This window comes from Telopea speciosissima, chromosome 7 (assembly GCF_018873765.1).
Source record: "Telopea speciosissima isolate NSW1024214 ecotype Mountain lineage chromosome 7, Tspe_v1, whole genome shotgun sequence".
Classification (NCBI taxonomy): Eukaryota; Viridiplantae; Streptophyta; class Magnoliopsida; order Proteales; family Proteaceae; genus Telopea; species Telopea speciosissima.
In genome coordinates this window covers 5005820-5028207 of record NC_057922.1, presented here as the reverse complement: position 1 = coordinate 5028207, position 22388 = coordinate 5005820, and the positions used below count along the sequence as shown (strand labels likewise).

At 38.4% G+C, this 22388-nt stretch overlaps 2 protein-coding genes across 3 annotated transcripts; one reads left to right on the top strand and one right to left on the bottom strand.

Annotated features, from left to right (window-relative positions):
• Positions 1–5790: 5790 nt before the first annotated feature.
• On the bottom strand, positions 5791–6336 carry LOC122667406 (nuclear transcription factor Y subunit B-3-like). Its single transcript, XM_043863672.1, has one exon. The coding sequence runs from the start codon at positions 6334–6336 to the stop codon at positions 5791–5793; it is 546 nt and encodes a 181-aa protein (XP_043719607.1).
• A 4349-nt stretch (positions 6337–10685) lies between these two features.
• LOC122668923 (putative MYST-like histone acetyltransferase 1) lies at positions 10686–21923 on the top strand. Of its 2 annotated transcripts, none has more exons than XM_043865501.1 (9): positions 10686–11035; positions 14247–14335; positions 14666–14725; positions 15251–15460; positions 17496–17564; positions 17957–18118; positions 19095–19188; positions 20076–20218; positions 21564–21923. In XM_043865501.1, exons 1-9 carry the CDS (start codon positions 10711–10713, stop codon positions 21765–21767), a joined length of 1356 nt encoding a protein of 451 aa, XP_043721436.1. In that variant the 5' UTR covers positions 10686–10710; the 3' UTR covers positions 21768–21923. The 2 variants fall into 2 exon arrangements, with proteins under 2 accessions (XP_043721436.1, XP_043721437.1); XM_043865502.1 differs by lacking the exon at positions 21564–21923 and adding an exon at positions 20462–20656 and having other exon boundaries at positions 20076–20275.
• The last annotated feature ends 465 nt before the right edge of the window (positions 21924–22388 follow it).

The window sequence follows — 22388 nt, the reverse complement described above, 5'->3', positions numbered from 1 at the left end:
GGGCCGGCAAAGTTGTTTTTGTTCTACGTCTTTTTGAATCTTGATAAGTACTTTCCTTTCTCTTTTTTTTTTGTTCTTGGGTGAATTTTGATTCATATTTTCCGATAGACTCATAAATCATTAAATCCACTTGAAATTTTGAATTTTTTTTTCTTGTCTAGTATATCTAGGAAATTGTCGCACGATTCGGATCAGTATCAGTATCCTGATACCTCTTTTAAAACCATGATTCCTACTCCTCATCAATTTAAGGCCTCGTATCATTACGACATCATTTGGTTAATCCAAGCATGGACACTATCTAGTTGATTCTAATCGCCTGTCAGACTACAGCCAAACACCGCGAAAGATCCAATATTAATCGATCTGGTTGGTCTACGGTGCGGGTTAGCTTTTGACACCCCTAAGGAAAAGGTCCCCGTATTAAAATCTTCTATAGTATCGGTGGGGTGGCAGTGGACATCTGGCGGCACAGCAAAGGCCATGTGTGTCATGTGTGTCACCTGATCTCTGTTGTACCGTCCAATATACACCGCCACCCCATCGGTAAGGTAGAGGATCCTGATCCAACAATGATGGTGAGTTAGATAGTGATGTTAGCAAATTTTGGAGCGAAACAGTGATGTAAGTTAAGAAGTGATTATAGTGATGTTGCTTTTCTCAAAAGATTCATGTTGGAGTGGAGTTGGTGCTATTGCAAGATATCATTTGGGTGCTCAACTGTTTGCATATTTGGAATCAGCCCTCTTCAATGATATTCTTATTGGAGAAGCCTTGACCATCAGATCAGGTCTATAGCCCATGCTCCTACATCTGGCTTTCCTTGTATATTCCTCATATACAAGATAGTAAAGAAATGATTCTTTACCTTAAAAGTCCCAACAAACAATCTCCACTTCACTGGTTCTTGAATATAGTTCAACTTTCCTCTTATTTTATAAGCTGTTTTTTCAGCTTTATTCTAAAGGAATCCAATTGTAAGCCCATTTCTTATCCAAGAAGGTTCTGTCAATGACATGTAAAATAGCTTTACCATATTTCACTCCTTGACTTCATAATCTTTGTGTCAATGATGTCTCGTGTAACCCATTTTCTTCTCAATGAAGTTTCTTTTAACACACCCCCCCCCCCAAAAAAAAACAAAAAGAGAGCGAAAAAAGCATCTAGGGTATTGTGAATTGTGATAATGAAGTACCTTTAGATATCTTTAATTGCTAGATCAGCAACGCACTCTTGAAAAGGGGGAAAAAAGCAAGTGTTTACTAAGAGAAGAAAAACCTTACTCAACAAAGCAAGCGGGTTCAACACTGAAGACCAACTCCGCTAAATGAATCAAGGAGAGAGTTTTTTGTGCCAATGCGGAGCCAATGAAAATGTGCAAGAAAACATCAACAAAGATGATACTTTTGCCTTTGGGGACATGGCAGTCATTTTACGCCATCATGTATCTTGATGCAAGAACTACACTACTGGACAAAGTCTTTTTTGCAAATAATAGGAATGCATATCATTGCCTAACCTAGTTAGTCTTGCTTCGGAATCGCCACTGACCAATCCAAGCAATTCACGCTGATTCTCACTCCAATACTAATGAAAGATTTTTACCGATTTTTACCAATTTTGATGATTCGAATGAAATATCGGCACTGATCAATTTGGATGCCGATTCCGAGATTTCAAACTCAGCTTACAAACCCTTAGTAGGAAAGTACCCCCAAAACAAACTAGTGAAAGTTATCCTCCAAAATATCTTTACAGTATTTTTCGGCTGAAGATAGGAAGGCAATCAAGGCAATTCGTCTAAGTATCAATTCCATGGAGGATCAAATTTGCTGGGGAGGATCACAAAATGGCATCTTCTCGGTGAAATCAGCGTACCATTTGTTATGCAATCAGCGAGATGAGAAGCTCCTTGGTCGGCCTGCTCCCTCCCGTAGGCAGGCTTGGGAGGATATCCCTCCAGTAGTTTGGAAACGCATTTGGCATAGTAAAACCCTACCAAAAATCAGGAATTTCTTGTGGAAGTGTTGTGGGCAGGGGGTGGCATCTGGAAAAAACCTACAGAAGAGGCATATTGGGGTGGATCCATCGTGCAGAAGATAAGGAGCTGAGACTGAATCTTTGGACCATCTTCTATTTCTTTGTCCTTTCGCTCGAGCTGCTTGGTTTGGAAGCTCCCTCTCTATGATTGTCCCATCCGATGGACCTTTCTCTCTCCCTCAGTTGCTCCAGCAATGGCCGGTGTTGCAGTTTCAGGATAAAAGAACTAGTGAGGAGGTCCTCTCCCTTTTGACTTTATGTGTTGGACCCTTTGGCTGGCCAGAAACGATCTAATATTTGGAAAAAGAGAGTGGACTCCTCAGCAGGTTATCCAGCAGGCTTAGGCTGCGTGTGTTGAATTCCTTGCTTCTACTAAACCGAGGCAGCCAGACATAGTTGCACAGGCCCCCCTTTGGCGTCCTCCCAATCCAGGCACCGTCAAGATTAATTGCGACGCAATGCTAAGGAACACTAAGAATGGTAGTGGCATTGGGGTTATTTTGAGAGATCACAGAGGGCTCCCATTGCAGGCAATGTATGATCCCAGCCAATTCCATGAGGTACTTCTTGGAGAAGCGACTGCTGTCTTGCGAGGATTGCAATTAGCCGCCATAGCAGCATTCACCAGTGTTGAGATTGAGTCTGATAGCGATGAGTTGATAAATCTCATCCAAGACTCTTCCCTAGCCCCTCCTATCTTCTTACGTAGCACCTTGCATGACATTAGGGAACTAGTACCCTGCTTTGCTGTGTGTAATTTGGCCTCTATCTCTAGGGATACGAACTGTGTGGCGCACTCTCTAGCCCGGAGGGCCCTGTCTGTGGCAAGTCAGATAGATTGGCCCATTTCCTCTCCTTGGATCCAGCAGGCTTGTTGTGAGGATCTCAAGTGTTTTTCTTGCCCTTCTTTGCAATAGAATCTCGTTTACCAAAAAAAAAAAGCTATCCTCCAAAAAGAGAATGGTTTCTCGGCAAAGCTCGGGACCATAAATGTTTTTCTTAAAGCAACAATAAAAGTTATGCTCTAAAAGGGCTTCTCGGTAAAGCTGGGACCATATTTGTACTTAACTATTAAAAAATCCATTATGCTTACCCTAAACCAAAAAGCCAGTCAAAGCGAAAAATCCACTTAAGAATCTAATCATAAAAACTTGGGCAATGACATTTTTTTTATTCTCTCAAGTGCTAGGTGGATGATTGGATTCTTAATTGTGCATTTGAGAGGATAAATTTCCAAAAAATGATGCTTGATAATTTGATCTCGAACCGAGAGAGAGCCAACAACAATAGCATCAATTAGTTTAATGGTTGCCTGCATTTGTAGTGTATGCCTTCTGACTCCATAATGATGGAAGGTGGCTAATGATACTAGGATCTTTATCCCCTCTTATTTCCTGCGCAAGCCAGTTCCCCAGTGCCTCTAACAAGGGGGGCACAATGACCACCCTACCCTTGCCTGGGTGGGATCCACCCCACCTTATTAGAGGCAATGGGGAATTGCGCCGAGTAGGGAACTCGAGGAGATAATTTTCCATGATGCTAGGTCTGTAATCGGTACAAGCAAACCATGGCCCTGACTAGTTACGAAAATGCCCTTAGATACCTTTTATATCTATTTAATTTGTTTGCCAAACTAATTATATCACTCGTGGGGATGCAAGGGACATTCTAATTTTTTTTTTCCAGATTAGGAAGGGAAGTTCAAATTCACTTCTAACCAATTCTCTTGGTTGTTTGGAACAGTGAGAATAGGCATGAATCGAGATCCTCTACTTATCCCTGCCCGTACTATTGTGTGCACCCCAAACACAGCAGGGTGATGAAAATACCGCCTTACCCCTGCCTAAGCACCTTGCCTAAGTGGGGGTAAGGAGGTATTTTCTGCCTTGCTGTGTGTGGGGCACACAGTAGTACCGGGCAGGCGAAAGTAGAGGATCCAGTTCTTGTTGGTAGTTGTAGGTTTCTGTTAGCTTGTCTTAGCCTTCCATTTGTAGCTTAAATTAGGATAGACAAATTAAAAAGGTTCTTGTCGGTGAAGCCCTAACTATCAAACCTGTTTAAAGATGGTTAGACAAGCTGGAATCAATTGTGTTAGTTGCACTCAAATTCCCAATCTTCCATTCGTTACCTAAGTAGATGGGTCATTCTCCATCCAAGGTTTCTACTGTTATCAGTGTGACAAATAAAATTTATTCCTTCCTTCTTTTATTTTTTTATTTTTATGCAAAACAGAAACTTAAATTGAGCAAAAAAACTGTAATTGGTTGCAACTATGTCTAAACTCTTGAGAGAGGAGAAGAATAAATGGAGGATCATATATATCCCTTTCTTAATTCATCTTTCGAGTTATGGCCAGTGAAAGAGTACCAAAGAAGTCAGTTTCCTTTTCCCTTTCTGGTTAAAACACTAGAAATTTTGAATGGGAACTCTCCATAGAAAATATTGATGTGAGAAACAAGTCTCACGGTATATATTCATCTATGCTAGATTGGAGACGAGGTCAGCTTAGGGGCATATGAGACGGTTCTCGTACATGAACCTGAGCCGCATTCGATTGAAGACAAGGTTTGGTTGCTTTCTACTATGTAAGAAAAGGAAAACTTGGTTAAAAAAAAAGGGAGAATGTTCTCTGTGCCACAGCACAGGCCGTGCCCAGGCACATGGGCAGCCTGTGCAGGGGCAGGGTGGTCATTGCACCCACCCCCATGTGCCTGGGCGCAGCGGCACAGAGAACAGTGCCCCAAAAAAAAACACCTAATTTTTCTTTTACCCATTGATGAAGAAAGAATCCCCTCACCATAGACATCTAAACCTTCGTTGGAATAGACAACAACGAAGGCATGGGAAGGAATATTCTCATGTTGGCTGCGTGGGGATCGATCTGTTTCCCTACTATTATTTATGAGTCATTTGGCTGGAAATTAGATTGGGCTAGGTCAGGTTGAGGATGAAGTTGTAATCAACCCATTTCTAGTTCTTCAGTAACTAAACAATTAATTAACCCATTAATCTAACGAGTTTAACAATCTTGCGGTTCCTTTGCACATATCAACAAGTGAACGTACATGTGAGAGCCAACCATCTATCCTATTTTTGCCATTTACAAGGGGAGGAGGGGTTTTTATGAAAACAAAATTAAAATGTGATTGGCTTTGAGATGTACGTTCACATGTTGGTACATGCAAATGATCCATGTTCCAACACCACTGCCTCGAACACTTTTGTATATCTGCCTCTACAAAATCCATAAAAAATCCATTTAAATCTAGAAGTAATATTTTTTAGGAGAAAGTTTTCCTCTACCGGGTGGGAAGATTCATCGCACCATCCTAGGGTTCACAAACCTCTATAGAATTTTAGTATGTTCTCCAAAACATGTACACTCTCCAAATACCCCGCGTGCATCTGAACCTTCCGCAGTGAATGGATTCCCATTCGTTGTGGCTAAAGGAACACTCGGTCCCCTTGCTTAAGCATGGAAAGTCCCCACTAGATATCTAGAATGCCCAGGAAAAGCAGCAGTAAAATGACAACCTTTTCAAATCAAATAGTTAATATCTAGCATCTACTAAAGTGGAACTTGCATCAAGTGATGCTTGTGCTAGAATTTACTAACAATAGATGCATAATAGCTTGTCCTTTAGAACATTAAAACTCGCTAAATGTAGTTTTCATTACCATAGAATCTACAATAATTAAATTAACTCATATTTTGAATATATCATTGCCATCCAAACACCATGATAGTGATTAGCTAAATCCTCCATTTTCATGGATTCTCATACCCATATAAAAACTACCCATCTTCGAGTTCTTTCCATGGCTGCTGGTGACCCTCCCTTTATCCCCAAAGTTCTTGGGAACTACTTGGGCCTCCATGGAACAAAACCCACCATTAAAACCCTGAAGGTCCCCCTTAATTGATATAAAATTATCAACTTTGTCATGGTCTCCTTGTCTAGCTATGGCAGTACTGTTCCTCTCTCCTTCAATTTCTCTATACTTGTTAAGATACACCTGCAAAGGCCTGACATAGTTTTCAAACCCAAGAGTTGTCATGGCCCATAGAAGATCATCGCCATTGATGGTCTTTCTCTTCTCTCTCTGACACTTATCAGAGGCTTCATCTGTAATGAAGCTAATGAACTCAGAAACACATTCTTGGACAGCCTCCTTAGCTTCTTTTGATATCTTTGCGGTTGTTGGAAGTGATTTCTTCATGATCCGACTAACATTAGCTAAGGGAAGGAACCATTCTTTTTCTCTAAAGGAGTAAGTAATGTTCTCATCAGCCATGGTACGTACCAAACTAATTGTGGGGAGAGATTGCAGCAAGAAGTGGAGGAGAAGAAGAATAAAAGGTGAAAATATTGTGGTTTATTAGAGATGGAGGGATATATCTGAGAAAGAGGTGGCTTTTATGGTAGGAGAAAGAGATGGAAAGTAGGGTTGATGTAGACAGAAAAAGAAAGTAGCAAACACATAAGAACCGTTAGCTAATGAGTGTTCTAAGAAATAGTGAAAGGGACAGTTTCTCTTCATCCATGGTGAAGAATTTCCCCACCCACAAGGTCGAGGTCGAGGGCCCTATGTTTGCGCAGCATAGACAGGATGGGCCCCTTCGCCGTAGACGATCTGGATTCATCCCCATCCCCTATTCCCCCTCTATTAAAGCTGTCCATTCCCCCACCCCCCACCCCCCCCCCCCCAAAAAAAAAAAGAAAAAAAAAAACTTTGTTCATAAAAACAAGCATTTTTTTTTTAGGGTGAGTAACCAATATATATTCAATAAAACGCAAAAAAAAGAAAAAAGAGCCCCTTACAAGAGAAGCCGAGGAAAGCCAATAGGCGCCACCATGAAAACACCCTTAAGGAGGAAAACAATGGGCGGCACAAGTAGAATAGGTAAATTCTAAGAAGAAATCATGAACGTATTACGAGGAATATCCATACATATGATATACTTAGTGATTCTTTTAAGTTAGAAGAGTGTGGAATTGATTCGTTTGAACAGTTGAGAGATGCAAATGGCTGTGGGGGTTTTATGATTGAGGAGTATGGTTTTTGAACTTGAAATAGAAAGCCCTCCTATATACTTTCACTATGGCTTTTGATAGTTTCGTTGTGAAATAATCGAAAATAAATTTTTACAAATAGATCTCCCCTCGTAAAATTTTCAATGTCTTAGGGGCATTCTCTATTGCCCTATTGGATCAAATATGAAGTATGTATCGTAGGCACTTGTCTATATATGGTTCTCACAATCATATGATAAGTGCGGCATAATTCAAATTCAGATATAATTTTTTATATGATTTTATCATGTAAAATAATTGACAAACAAATATTGAAAAATCTTATAATAACAATGTAATATTTCAAAAATGGCTTCATTTGTTTCCATGTAAAAAAGGTGGAAAAGGAAATTTTGTTTAAAATAGGATTTTCTATTGCTTGTTTTAATGTAAAATAAAAAAAAATCAACCTGGAGGAACTTCATCATATAAAATATCATTTGCATGGGAAAAAAAAAATTTACAACGAAATAAAAGGACTTATAAATTATTTTAAGAAGAGAGAAACAATGTGAGAGAGTGTAGTGTCCCTACTCAGAGAACCCTCTCCGTAGAAACAATTCAGAGTAAGAGAAATATATACAAGAGAGCTAGAACCCACACCTAGATGGTGCTGGGAACCAACAAAAGGTGGACTCCAACAATGGGACATGCATTGGCCCATCTTGGCTATTCTCCTAAATCCGAATTTCTTAAAGAAATTAATTTTCCAGATGGCTATTAATTAGGTTTTTAATCAATATTAGCCGCCCTAATACATTTCATTGGGAGAATAATCTTGAAAAAGCCATAAAAAGGAGGAGAAAGGAAAGAGGCAACAGCTGGCACATATGCCTAATTCTTCTTTTGCTTCTAGTGCCCCGTAAAGATCCTTCACATTTTGTTTGGATGTAAAATCAAGATTCTTCATTTCACATACACGCCAGAATAAAAAAAATGAAAGAGAATAATACTTTTGAGCTATAAAACTCATTGAAATTGTGAATAATCTAGAGGGTTCTCTGTCTTTCGAACTGTTTGGATCATTTGCACGTACGGTCTTTGTTCAACACTTACTATATTATTAACCCTGATTATGATAACCTGTAAGTTTGTGTGTGTTTATTTTTTCATCAAAAAAAAAAAAAAAAAAAAAAAAAAAAACCTATTATTTTATTAACATAAATATCCTTATTTTGCACAAGTGTCGAGGAGAGATCATATGTGCACATCTATAGAGGGTACGTCCTTTGCTCCTTTTACTGTTTGAATCATTTGCACGTACGGTCTTTGTCCGAGTCCTATTATTTTATTGACATCAATACCCTTGTCTTGCACAATTATCGAAAAAATATCATACGTACAATTTGCGTGTACATACAGGTGAGCCAGGCTCATGGTAGGAGATTTTTTTAAGTTTTTGGTAAACACTCATGATAGGAGATTCACAAGAGAGTTGTCTTGTACTCAAATCAATTTTGAAAAAAGACGAATTCATAAGCTAGTCTATGTGATTTAGCATAACTGATCAGATGATTCTTATCAAATCAGGCTATCTGATCTATATATAATTATTCAGACTTTAATTAAGTTGGCCACCGAGCATCCCTTCATGCACCTTTGTACTAATTAGGGTGTCAAATGATCGGCTCAATCCGTTTTTGAGCGGTCCAAATCAATTTTTGGCATGCATCAGTCTAATTGCATTTGAACCATTAAGGTGAGATTCGATTTTGGTCATTTCAGTTTTAGTTTCGGCTTGGTTCTTTTTGGGGTATTTTCTATCGGATTGGTTTAGGCTCCGTATGACAACGTTTCTATGTTTTCTGAGTGTTTCTAGGCTCGACACACTTTAAAAAGTCGATTTACGCAAGGTTCTTTGAAGAGCTTCGAAGTTCACTGCGAATACCCTTCTCTTGTTTCGATCGTAGAGGTTGTTCAAAGCACACAATGGTCCTTTGTAGAGCCAAGGAAGAATATGATTTACACTATGTTTCTCCAAGAACTCCACACACCTTGTGCTGTGTTTCTCGTTTAGGAAGAAGAAGAAGACACTTTGTGTGCCACACAAGGAAGAAGACACTCTCTACTGTGTGTTTCTCCAAAGAAGAAAATGAATTAGGGCTCACTTTTGATGTGTTTTATGTTTTGAAGGACAATTTCCAAATATGCCCGTGTAATTTAAACGGATATTGTTTCTCTGTTTTTTATAAAAAGTGTTTCTATCAAGTGAGAAACATCAATTTTATGTTTCTCACATGGGGATAAAAAGTGTGTCCAATCACCGGTTCATTTAAAAAAAACATAAAAACAAACCAGTCAATCCATGCAGGTTTCACCTTGTTTCTGTTCCAAATAAATGAAAAAAATACGAGAAGCATTTTTTTTTAGCGTTGCCATACAAAGCCTTTAGTGGTCTCTTATCAATCCTTTAATGTAGTTCATATTTGAATGCTCATTACCTTCTTCCATCTGGAGTCATAGAGTTCCTTTATTTATTTATTTGGTGGCCCTACTAATCACTAATAATGTCTCTTAGCTAATGGATTTTTTATTTTATTTTTTGAAAAAAATAAAGAAAAATCAGCCAAATATGGGTTAAGTTTCACATATGAAAGTTTATGACATTCTTTATTCATGTTGTGTTTGAACTTTGACAGAACAAAAAAAAGGGAAATTTGGCCAAAAAAAAATTTTTTGGGTAGAAAATAACTTAACTGATGATAACCATGTGTACAAATAGTGGCATCATTCAGACATAATCTGTTGAGCCAAGGAATAGAGTGTGACCAAACTATCAAACACATAATAGACATGGCCTTCCAAGCAAGGATATCAACAACAAAGTTTGCTATCCTTGGGATACAAGCAAAAGAAATTGACACAAAAGAGTCACATAGGGAGTAACTGCTAAAATGTTGTTCATTTTTTAATGTTCATGACCTTTCATGTGGAGTCATAGAGCTCCTTTTGACAAAAAAAAAAAAAAAATTTAAAAATAGAGCTCCTTTATTTTTTTTTTTAAATTTTTGGTGGCCCTACTAAATACTAGTAATGTTTAGCTAATGGATTTTTTATTTTAGTTTTTGAAAAAAATAAAGAAAAGTCAGCTAATTATGGGTTAACTTCGTACATGGACCGGCTAAAAATTGAGGTATTTTAGAATACCTCTCCTCTCTCATTATCTCTCTGTCCTCTACCAAACCTTGAACCCTAGACCTCATGGTTATTATTTTGAAATTTTGCCATTGAGACTACAGGGAGGTTGGTAACCATTCAACTTCATAAAAGTTATAAAATACCTTATCATTTTTTTTTTCTTTTTTCAATTAATATATTTAAAATGAAATTAAAATTAAGGTATTTTAGAATACCTCTATTTAATATAATTAAATCAAATAAAAAAATTACAATAATGCATCAACACTTGAAGTCACCTCTGGATTTGGGGCTACGCCAGCGTGGCGGCTTTGGTGGCCTCAATCACATGAGTGACGTGAATACACGAGGGGTCTCCTGCAATTTGGAATAAGTAGAAGGGCTATTTGGAATTTCTCCCCCATTAAAACTCCTTATTGGCTTATCCTTCTTGTCTGGTTTTCTAACATTTGGGAAAATGGGTTCTATTGATACACCACCAACTCAGACAGCCGAAAACGACCGGACGGCGCGAACCAACACAACCTGCAACGGCTACAAGCAGCAAGAGCATACTCAGGCCGACGACGGGCTTGACCCCACGGAGATGGCCGTCGATAATAAAGCGGCAGAAAATGAGGCACCGAGGAAGAGGAGGGCAGGAGTGCTGCCATTGGAGGTGGGCACGCGAGTCATGTGTCGTTGGAGAGACGGAAATTTTCACCCAGTCAAAGTTATCGAACGTCGTAAAATGCTGTCCGCCGGACCCAACGATTACGAGTACTACGTCCACTACACCGAGTGTATGTCTTCGCTTATTCTTCTGCTCTGCTCTGTTATGTTCCCTTTCTTCCAATTGAATTGGAGCTCTTGGTTAGGGTTAGGGTTTCCTGGGAAGTCAGGGGGTTATGTCATAATTCAAGGGGCCACGAGTGAGATGATAGGTAGTCCTTCATTCAGGAAAGATTATGAATGACTCACCCTGACTCACCCCCTTCTCTCTCCTTTTACTCATTTTGTAAGTTATATTCGTAAGAGTTATAATTGGGGTCTTAGGCGAGTTAACTATTGGGATTTGATTTTAGCTTTCTAAAAATGGGAAATTGGAGTTCCTGCTCGATTCTAAGGACTAGAGAAATTTTTTCCCTTTCATACATGTAGGTTTATGAGGGGTTTTTAGGAGACTTGGGTGTTGGGATTTGATTTTAGCTGTCTAAAAATGTGAAACTGGAGTTCCTGCTCGATTTGGTACATTCTAAGGACTACAGATAATATTTCCTTTGGTACGTAATATTTCTAAAGTTCGTTTGATCTTTTTGCACTACGGGTTTGATGGGGATGGTGAATTAAATGGAAAATGTGGTTGCTTTCAGGCACAGCAATGAGTAGCCATTAGATCTGTTGATTTATAGTGGATTTTGCTTCCTTCTCTAGTTAAATTTTCTAGAAGCTTATCTATGATAACTCAATTCAGAATGCTTTTGTGACCAAGCCCCTTTTAAGGGTTTTTGCATTACGGCTTTTCACTGAGTGAAGTGTGCTGTAAAGTAAAGCTATAGTCCAAACAAAGCGGCAGAGGTACCAATCATCTAGCGCTCTAGGCCTCTTTTTAGACCATAGATTGCGTTTCTGGATGTGCGATAAGGTGGCTTTCAGACAGCAATTGTGTTATTTATTTATTTATTATTATTGAATAAAGAATCCTGAGAATATAATTGATTTTAATACGTGAAAGGGAACTAGCAGAGTCTAAAATATCAATGATAATTCCTGTAAGTCTCTGTTTTGTCCTCCTGATTGGGTCATTCTTAAGTTTAGCCGTGTCAATTGTAGCTACTACATCCGGATGTGATCGATGAGATTTACTCCTTTCAGACTAGGGCAGCAGTAGAACGAACCTTGGGAATGATTCCCTCGCGGCTCCTTGTCAGAACAATGCGGCTAAGCGTGCATTGGTTTGGCGCGAAGTGAGCTGTGGTTTGCCTTGGCAGGTGCCTTCTTGTCGTTAGAATGACTTAGATAAGGATGCCTTTCAATAGTCTCGAGTTTGCGAGTAAGCGTCCATCTGGAGTATATATATATGTGTGTATTGAGCATCAAATAGTAGTTTTGATATTCCCAGGTTGACACTGAGAGGGGGGATGAATTAGGGTCACAAAATTCTCTCTAAATTTATCCCAACACACCTACGAACACTCCTTTGGTATTCCCGACACCAATGGCACTGTGTCTAACAACTCTCACGGTACGAGTACGACACACAAAACTCAATCTTGTTGATAAACACACTGATGATGCACTCTCACTTCCAGCACATATACATACGGATGCACAATTACTAATGTTGTTGTCCTTCACACTACACTGCTTGCTTGGCACATACACCAACTGGTTGGGGCACCACAATTTTACCAGTCTAGTAGTCTACAATTTCGTGTGTGATCCTGCCTCGCAACCACCATTGGTCAGGCCAAATGGGAGGTGCACACCCATCCTGTCATCACCATAGCACTCCAAATTCCAAACAAAGACAAGCAAACCACAATGACACAGGGTTTATGTGGTTCGGCAATATGCCTACATGCATGGAGTAATGCCCACACTGGGCTCAGCGTCTACTCAATCACTAGTGATCTACAACTGCAACTGCAACTCCAACTCAGGAACACTCCCTTTCGGCCTATATTGCTTCAACACTTGCCTACACAAGTGCGAGGAACACCCTATCCTCCCACATGCTTGTTAGTGCACTATAGTAATCACCAACAGATTAACCATTTTGTTTGAATGAGAATTTTTTTTTCATATAGATCATATACTCTGGCGATATTCCTATCTTGAGAATATCTTTCCTTAAGATCATCTTAGACACCCATAGCTGTGGTGTGAAACATAACATTGGCAACCACAGAAGGTTTAATACAATTCCACAACCAACAAAGCAATGTAGAATTCATACAATTCCACAACCAACAAAGCAATGTAGCATTCTCTGTCATTCACAAGGTCCTAAATCTTGGTTTCAAGGCCGGTTTCGGCAGCCCCAAAACTGAGATATGCCAGGTTTTTATCATATCTTGGTCGAAACTTGGTACTTTCTCTAGGGCAACTCGAAACCTTGGTTTCAAGGCCCAATAGTTTTTTTTTTGCCTTGATTTTTGTTGTGTTACCTATTTTTGACATTTTGAACCCAATCCATGCATTAGTTTCGCATAAAGAACAATCAAAATAGTACTTGTGGTTTTGACCCAAGTTTGTTAGTGTATATTGTTATTGGAAATTTTATCAAACCAGAATTGAAAAAACCTTATTTATTCCAAATATCATTTTTAAGTAAATGTTTTTATATGTGACTATTTGTAAAACATTTACTTAAGATATTATTCATAAATAAGCAAATCAAATTCCAAAAGGATAAAAAGTTCAAGAACAAAAACTGGATTTTTGGTGGTAGGTGAAATTTTAAACTTTCCAATGCTGAGTTTTTTTCTCAAATCTAAAAATTCCATTAATATTAATATGGTAAATCATTGCTAAAAACTAAAGAAGCGGTAAAATAATCATTTGTTTTGATACCTAAAAATATTTTCATTCGGGGCAATTTCAACAACATTCGTGCACACCAAATGTCTCACAATGTATCTTCCAATAACAGAAATGATGTGGGACCAATTTTGAATTTTTTCTTGATAGATGTGTCTCTTACTTTCTTTCTAGAGAATACCTTAAGGACTCGGTCACCTTAAAAGTATAGTTTAGGGTTGAGATCCAGATTAGGCCAGCTGGTAAAAATCAATCTGGTGAGCCTTCAGGTTTTTCTCTCGCATTGTAATATTCATGCTTTACAAGTTGATATTTTGATAGAATAGCTATTATTATTTGATCTTGTTGGCAACAACTTTCGTTATTTTAGCCAATTTCATTTCATGATTAGCATTTGAAATGTCAAATTATCATTCTCATCACCTGATTCCGAAGCTCTAGTATTTACTCTGCTGCTTGTTCGTTTTGCAGTCAATAGGAGGCTCGATGAATGGGTGAAGCTTGAACAACTCGATCTTGACTCAGTGGAGACTGATGTGGATGAGAAAGTGGAAGATAAGGTATTCTTTGGTGTCCTATTACTGTCACCCACATTATGCAAGTAATCTAGGGGAGTTATGACCAGTACAAAGAGTACTGTGACAATTACATACTAGGAATAGTATCTGCTATCCTTCCCGCCTGGTAGAAGAGGATTATGGATGGGTTTAAAAAATTTATTTATTTTTAATCATGTTCTGATGAAAATACTCTTTTGTTTTAGTTTTATTGTGTCTCTTTTCTGTTCCACTTTTCCCCCTCTTCCCCAACAGTACAGTTTTGTTTTTGCTCTTAGAGAGGAATTTCATTTTTACAGCCTGCAAGATGTTTCTTACACATGGTCTTTTCAGGCAACAAGCTTGAAAATGACACGCCACCAGAAACGTAAGATTGACGAGACACATGTGGAGGTATGTATTATTCTGACTTTATTCAATGGTTTCATTTTATATTTTCAAAGCGATACCTGTATCCACCCTGCCTTCTCTCTCTCTCTCTTTCATATTCTCTATCAATGAAAAGTGAGCTGCTATACATCTTAGAGGCGTGCTGAATTAAGATTTTGAGGATAATATTGTCATTTCTGGAAGCCCCTCCCCCCCTCCCCCCTCCTCCCTTCATAATGGCAACTAACTAGTTGATTTCAGATATTACTGGATAATTGTAGTCTGTCGAAAAAAGTAACATCTTTATCCTTTCCCCTGTTCTCTTATTTATTTAGAAGTGTATATTTTTAAGGTTGAGGTTTTCAATGACTCTATAATGGGTATGAGTTTCTTTGCTTTTGTATTTCTGAGATTAAATTTCTGATTTTATTCTCATGATTATTCTGTGTACATGCTGGGAAGTTCTCTCTTGCTAATGTTTACATTGTTTTCATCAATTTGGACTTTCCTGTTGATTACTCTGAAGGGGGCCTTTTGCTTTATTTGCAGGGGCATGAAGAGCTTGATGCTGCCAGCTTGCGTGAACACGAAGAATTCACAAAAGTGAAAAACATAGCAACCATTGAACTTGGAAGATACGAGATTGAGACATGGTACTTCTCCCCCTTTCCGCCAGAATACAATGACTCTCCGAAGCTGTACTTCTGTGAATTTTGCCTGAATTTCATGAAGCGAAAAGAACAGCTTGAGAGGCATATGGTGAGCTATGCCTCAATTTCTACTAGTTTGACTTGATTTAGCAGTAGACTATTTCAGTTGTTCTTTTTACAGCTTACCATCCACAAAGAAATTTGGCATTAGATTATCTCGGTTGTTACATTTACTGCCTACTTTCCATTTCTGTCCCACTCATTATATTTCTCAGATTTATTTTGGAAATTTGGGGAAATTTAATTGCCAAGCAAGGATTTGATGATCATATGTAACAGTCTTTTCTTCCCAGCCCATTCCATGATGTTATAAAGTGCACTTTATAGGGAGAACTAAGCATGTATATTTACTATATTTGTTCAAACTCTCCAATGTCAAATTCCTGTCAAAGTATCCTGATGTGAGCAGAATGGTAATTTTGATATCCTTACAATTTTTTAAATCAACACTGCTGACACTGTTGTTAAAAGGCCTTGGTGAGCTTAGGGAATAGACCTTCTGGTTGATTAGGTATCGACCAGGTGCTACCCAGGGCAAGCTTTTGCCCATATTGCTTGATTTGCTTCTAGACATACTATATATCAAAATGTAACATTATAAGATTTAAAACAAAGCTCCTACCCACCCCCAAAAAGAAGGTGGTGAAATGCTGGAAGTTGAGATTGAGTCCTAGCTTCATTGATACCTTAGTCTGAGTTTTCTTTCTCCCCCTTTCAAATTAGAAGTGTCTGATACAATTTATCAAGAATATTTAGCACCTGCTCAATTCTCAAACCAGCAAATGAAAATTAAAGATACAGAATCGTAATTCTTTTTTTTCTGGTCAGGCAGAAGGAAACTTATATTAGAGAGAAGAGAATTTAGGGTTACAGAAGCATAATCAGTATTGGTATGTAATTTTGCCCCTGATGTAGGACAGTCTAGTGTGTCAAAATTGAGGGCTGAACTACAATAGAAAGGTCGTGGGAAAAGGGTAGGATTGATCATGGATAGAGTTTCAAGGAATATATAAGAAAGAGGGAAACTGTAAGGGAAAGCTCCTGTTTTGGAATTGTGAATGGTAGCCATGAACAGTAATCAAGAGTAGACTGAGTAGTAGTATAGAAGAAAGAGAAAGAGATAGATACCAAAGAGAAGAAAAAGAGAGAGATCTGTTAGGGCCTTAGGTGGAAGAGAAAAGAGGGAAGAGGGGGGTTACATTTTTATAAGGAAAAACAAAATCTCCTAAATCTAAAATTCATAGTCACCTAGACTTAATTATCAAGGACTCTTAAATACTTAGTTCAAACTGTTGAAGCCTAAATCTTCTAGATAACTTGAGCCTTATGCAACTAACCAAAAGAGGACTCTTTAATAACTAAAATCAAGCCAACTACACTACTTAATGGACCCCACTATTATTTAAATATCTATTTTCGTACAACCCTATAGACCCCTACTTTTGGGCTTTTTTCAGTCTATGACAAAACATAGTTGTCAAGGCTTCATCTTGGAAGAGGAAAATGAAGCCTCTCTGTTGGGCTGGTAAGGTTTTCGCCTATTAAAAGGGTTCTTGGACCTCTATTGCGTACTATTCCAAGATCTACATAGGAAGACATTGATAAAGAATGAAGCAGAAAGGTAGCATTCCGTGGAACATAGTTCTTTTTGATGTAGGGGAACACTCAACAGTGCTTCTTTGATCAGAGACAGGGAGAGTCATTGTGAGCTCACAAAAATAGCTCTAGGAAAAGTACCCCCTTTACCCTGCACTCTAACCCATACCATTAACCACTTTTGGAGAAAAAAGTGTGTACTGACACTAGGTGTCATGTACGTGCATGCCATTTAGAGCTCCCTCTAGGATAAAATATGCCACACTTCAATCATTTTCCCCCCCTTTAGTAACAGCTTCCTGCTACAAATCATAACTTACAGGAATACTGTTTTCTATTTGTCTGTTGGAAATGAAGCAATGTGGAATAAAGAAACATAAGGCCTTGTGCATGAGACTATGATCAATACTCTCTTTCAGCTTTCTTCTGATCCCTAATTGGCTTGCATTAGCTTTTATAAGTAATGTATTCTATATTTTCTTATGTAGAGAAAATGTGATCTCAAGCATCCCCCAGGTGATGAGATATATCGTAGTGGCACGCTGTCAATGTTTGAGGCAAGTTATCATTTGCTTCTTTCAAGGACCTGCAATGTCATTTAATTTTCCGATCTATTTAGTTATTATGAAAACTAAGAATGTGTTGCCTGTCTCAGCAGGTTATTAGTTGTTGCTTTTGATTGTTCCTTAGCAATGCCATCTCAAGTTTTCATGTTTCTTGTTAAATAAACATCTGCACATAATGTTTTAAACTCTCATCATTGGGTTTTTATGGGTTTTTTTTTTTTTTTTGGCTGTAGTTTACAAATGTATGTTTAGTGTCAGACATTACTTTTACCCATAATTAGAATTTTTTTAGTGCTTCAGCACTGTACATTCTTGGTTTTTTTCTTTATAAACCTTAATCCCTCCAGTATATTGGCTTGATCTGTCTTGGCGATTTGTAATAGGTTGATGGTAAGAAGAACAAGGTCTATGGGCAGAATCTCTGCTATTTGGCAAAATTGTTTCTTGATCACAAGACACTGTATTATGATGTTGACCTTTTTCTGTTCTACGTTCTATGTGAATGCGATGATCGGGGATGCCACATGGTTGGTTATTTTTCCAAGGTAATTGTTTCAGTTCTCTTGTAAATCGCTCAAATATTGGTTTGAAGCACTCCCTGTCACTTTAGTGGTCACACATAGATGTTAAGAGGTGATTCATCAAGTTGGTTGTCGTCATATGTTGAAATCCTCTGTGCTTGATCCCTTATCCTGTATGCTTGATCCACATATTATATGGTTTTGAAGCACTCCCTGTCACTTTAGTGGTCACACATAGATGTTAAGAGGTGCCATCTCAGAGAGTTCAAGACATAATATGTTTTATACCAAAAAAAAAAAGATTGTGTATGGAAAGTGAAAATGATATTTCACTTATACCTCCCCCCGCTGCCCCTCCCCCCCCCCCCCCCCCCATTCCAAAAAACAAAAAAAAAAGGGGGAAAACTATGATTTTCCATTTGATATGTAAGATTCTAGTATTGTGAGCCCTAGATCAACTCTCTGCCCCTGTTGATGAACAGTAGAAGATAAGAAGGGATAATGTACCAGCCTACCGGGTGTAGGGGTCTAATGATGGAATTGGAATCCATATGCATGATTGTCACACACAGATTACAATGTTTGATGTGGATTTGTGCACACTCATGGGGCATCATAATTGTATCTATTTTATCTTTATATTATGGCAATGCATGTCGCCTCTATTATTTGCACGCAGTAACGATGAGATTATCTTGTGGTCGAATATGTCTGTCTTAGGTTGCTTAAACTTGTGATGTGTGCTGTCTAATATTTAATGAGAGCTTTGGTTTAATGCTGTGGGCTGTAATTCTGAGTTCTTTGATTTGTCCCTTCCCATTCCCTGTGTTTAGTTGATTAGATGATTGATTTAACATGTAAACCCTTCCCATTCTCTGGGTTTGGTTGATTAGATGATTGATTGAACATGTAAAGTTTGTAGTTTTAAAACTCAATGTTGTGTGCATCTAATGTTTGGTTGTATAGGTGCTTTTGTTTTACACCTCTTCTGATGTTATAGGAAAAGCATTCAGAGGAATCCTATAATTTGGCTTGCATTCTCACCCTGCCTCCTTACCAAAGAAAAGGCTACGGGAAGTTTCTAATTGCATTCTGTAAGCTTTCTGTCATATGTAACCTTCATACTATTTTTGTTCCCCTTATTTTTAATTAGAACAAATACAGATAATATCATAAATTTATGGGAGATCTCAGTGGATGTAGTTGGCAATTGTTTTGCTAACCAATTTCCTTAGATCTCGGTCTATGTATTGTTGTTAGTTTGGATTGCTCTGTGATTTGGATGGCTTAGCTGAAAAGCTCTGATTCCCTGCTCCTCTTTCGCTCTCAAGATGCTTCAGTTCCTAATGTGCATTTATTGCTTGTATTATTTGTTTAGAGAGTATGTTTGTAAAGGATATCCAGATGGATAACCCCCTCCCCCCAATAAAAAAATAAATAGAGGAGAAAGAAATACAAGACCTGGGGTATGAAGTGCTTATCTGTATTACAGCGTATGAAGATTGCTTTGAGTGAAGTGTCAGAGCGTCACATATAAGGAATTGCTTTGTCGTGCACCCCAATAACCCATTATTTTGGTGGCACCAAACTGGCTGGTGTTTCTAGTGTTATCGTGCAGTGTTGTAGCCCTTACAAGTCTATGCATGGTGGTTTGATTTGTTGAAGCATTGGATACCTCATGGATGGGTGGGTCTTCCTTGGCCTTTCCCTTGGTGGATTTCTTTACCTTGGTTGTGCTCATGTGGAGTGCATATTTAACTGGGACAGTTGGTTTCCTCATTTCTTATGTTTCATTACTCTATTATTTTGTAATGTACTAATGGAGATGCCTCAAAATTTGCACTGAACAACAGATTCCCTCAGGATTTGCCAGAAACATTGAGCATTATTGTTTTGGATTGTTCGAATTGATAAATAGTTTTTATTGTTTATATATTGTCTGCTCATTAAAAATTGTTAATGTGGATTTATCATCAAGCAGCATATGAACTTTCTAAGAAGGAAGGCAAAGTAGGCACACCTGAAAGGCCACTTTCTGACCTCGGCATGTTGAGCTACAAGGGATACTGGACCAGGGTTCTTTTAGAAATCCTGAAGAAGCACAAGAGCAACATCTCCATCAAGGTATGCATGGATCAAGCCTTTACCCTTGTGCTAATTAAAATGTAAAAGCATGGTGTAGTTTCTCTTTAGAGGGCAGATCTTGGCACAACAGCAAGGTTGCTCTATTGCGACCTAGTGGTTTCAGGTTCGAGTTGGGAAACAGCCTCTCTGCGAAGTGGGGGTAAGGCTGCGTATATTATGACCCTCCCCCTGACCCTGCAGTGGCAGGAGCCTCATGCAATGGGTGCACCCTTTTTGTTGTAGTTTCTCTTTGTTTGCTGTCAGACTGAAATTTATCTATGTATTTATTCAGCTATCTTTAAGATCCCTTGGTGTTCACTATTTTCTTCAATCCACAATGGATGTGAATGATCACGGTAGAGTGAGCTATGTTCAGATAAAAGCAATCACTAAAAGAAAAGGAAACAGATATAGGCAAGGAAACTAAAAGAAAAGGAATTTGCACTGAGCACTTGAACAGGATCTGACCAATTTCAGGATCAGCCTTCCCTGCCAGCCCAAAGGTCCTGATAGTTAGGTCTGGGCCTAGATGGACAACACATGATTTAAAGGCTGGTCTGTGCTTCTCCTTCTTGTGTGGCTTGGCCTGTATGTATATGTATTTACATAGTATCATATAATAATGTATATATTTAGTGATGTGTTACGGAATGATGAATACCGAATATGGATCAGGAATGGCAACTTCTTAGACTTCATTAATAAAGAAAGCTGGATATTGCAAGAGTGGCACATTGAAGATGAGATAAATGGCCTTGCTGGGCTCACAGCTCAATTAAGCATAAGCCTACTTGGTCGATAAACATCCCTATTGTTTTTTTTTGACCCAACTAATAAATTTCGAAAAAAATACATATTAATGGTTATGAGAACATATGTTTTGTATACAGATTCATCTTTTAATCTGTTCGTCCATACGAAAATACGTACACTTGACAAGTCATTGTTGTCCTATCAATTCATGTCATTATATGGGGCAGAGTATGTCAAAAAAGAAATCTTTAGAACCTTTTGGTATTGTGTTGGTAGTTGGGTAACCATGCATATGTTCCCTTGACTTTTCCACTAGCCTGGTAGGCTCAATGACTTCACTCTTGCGTGTATTGGCATATTCACCTGCTTTATGGAGCCAATTCCCTGATTGGTGATTTACAAACTCCTCATACTTTATATCTGATGGTAGAGAAAATGTCTGACAATTACTTCATTAAAGTAATTTGTAGGCATTGCTTGGGGATAGTTGTTTTAGATTTACTTTCTGTCTTTTTGGTAACTATTGTTATTTGGTTTTGGAGCCTTCAGTTCTAATGTTCGATTGAGTTGTTAATCTGTCTGTGCGTTGCAGGAGCTTAGTGACATGACAGCTATAAAGGCAGATGAAATCTTGAGCACATTGCAGAGCCTGGACTTGATCCAGTACAGGAAAGGGCAGCATGCCATCTGTGCAGACCCCAAGGTTCTTGATCGGCATCTAAAGGCTGCTGGTCGTGGGGGTCTTGAGGTCGATGTTAGCAAGTTAATCTGGACCCCATATAAGGAGCAAGGTTGATCAATGACACTTTTATTACTTGTGACTGCCCTTTTGATGATGACCCTGCATATACTTGTAAAGATGTAAAATGTAGATTGTATTATTAAAAGTAAATTGGTTTTTGGGCCATTCTGCTTTTCTGATCTCGTAGCTTGAAAATAGTATTTGATATCACCACTGTTTTGCTTTCTTAAGAATGGTGATGCAGCTTGTCTGACTAAAGCATTAACAAGTAATGTTGTAAGATCTATGTCAGCAAATCAAAATTTGGTCTCTTTAAGCATTGGTTTTTGATTTTATGACTCTGGCCTCTTTGTCCTGGATGGAGGTTTGTCTTGTGGTCTATGCGTGCAATATGTTTGTAAAGGAACATGGTTTATTACCCAACCTAAAGCAGAAAGATTACTTTGGCTTCCTCTCATCCTTGATGTTGTCAATTCAATGCTGGAACCAACCAATTGACCAGTACTTCGCAAAAGCGTGTGGTGATTGAAGCCAGTATAATTGAGGCCTCTAGCAGGGTGACCCCATGAGAGCCCAACATTTTTTATTATTGCAACTGAGGACATGGTTATAAAACATGGTGTGGTTCCCAAAAACAGATACTGATATAGATTGGTCAAATCAGGTCCAAATAAG

Coding starts and splice junctions, on each gene's coding strand:
- LOC122667406 (XM_043863672.1), bottom strand. CDS start 6,336: ATGGCTGATGAGAACATTACTTACTCCTTTAGAGAAAAAGAATGGTTC.
- LOC122668923 (XM_043865501.1), top strand. CDS start 10,711: ATGGGTTCTATTGATACACCACCAACTCAGACAGCCGAAAACGACCGG. Junction 18,119..19,094: donor TGGTTGGTTATTTTTCCAAG/GTAATTGTTTCA, acceptor CTGATGTTATAG/GAAAAGCATTCAGAGGAATC. Junction 20,219..21,563: donor AGAGCAACATCTCCATCAAG/GTATGCATGGAT, acceptor TGTGCGTTGCAG/GAGCTTAGTGACATGACAGC.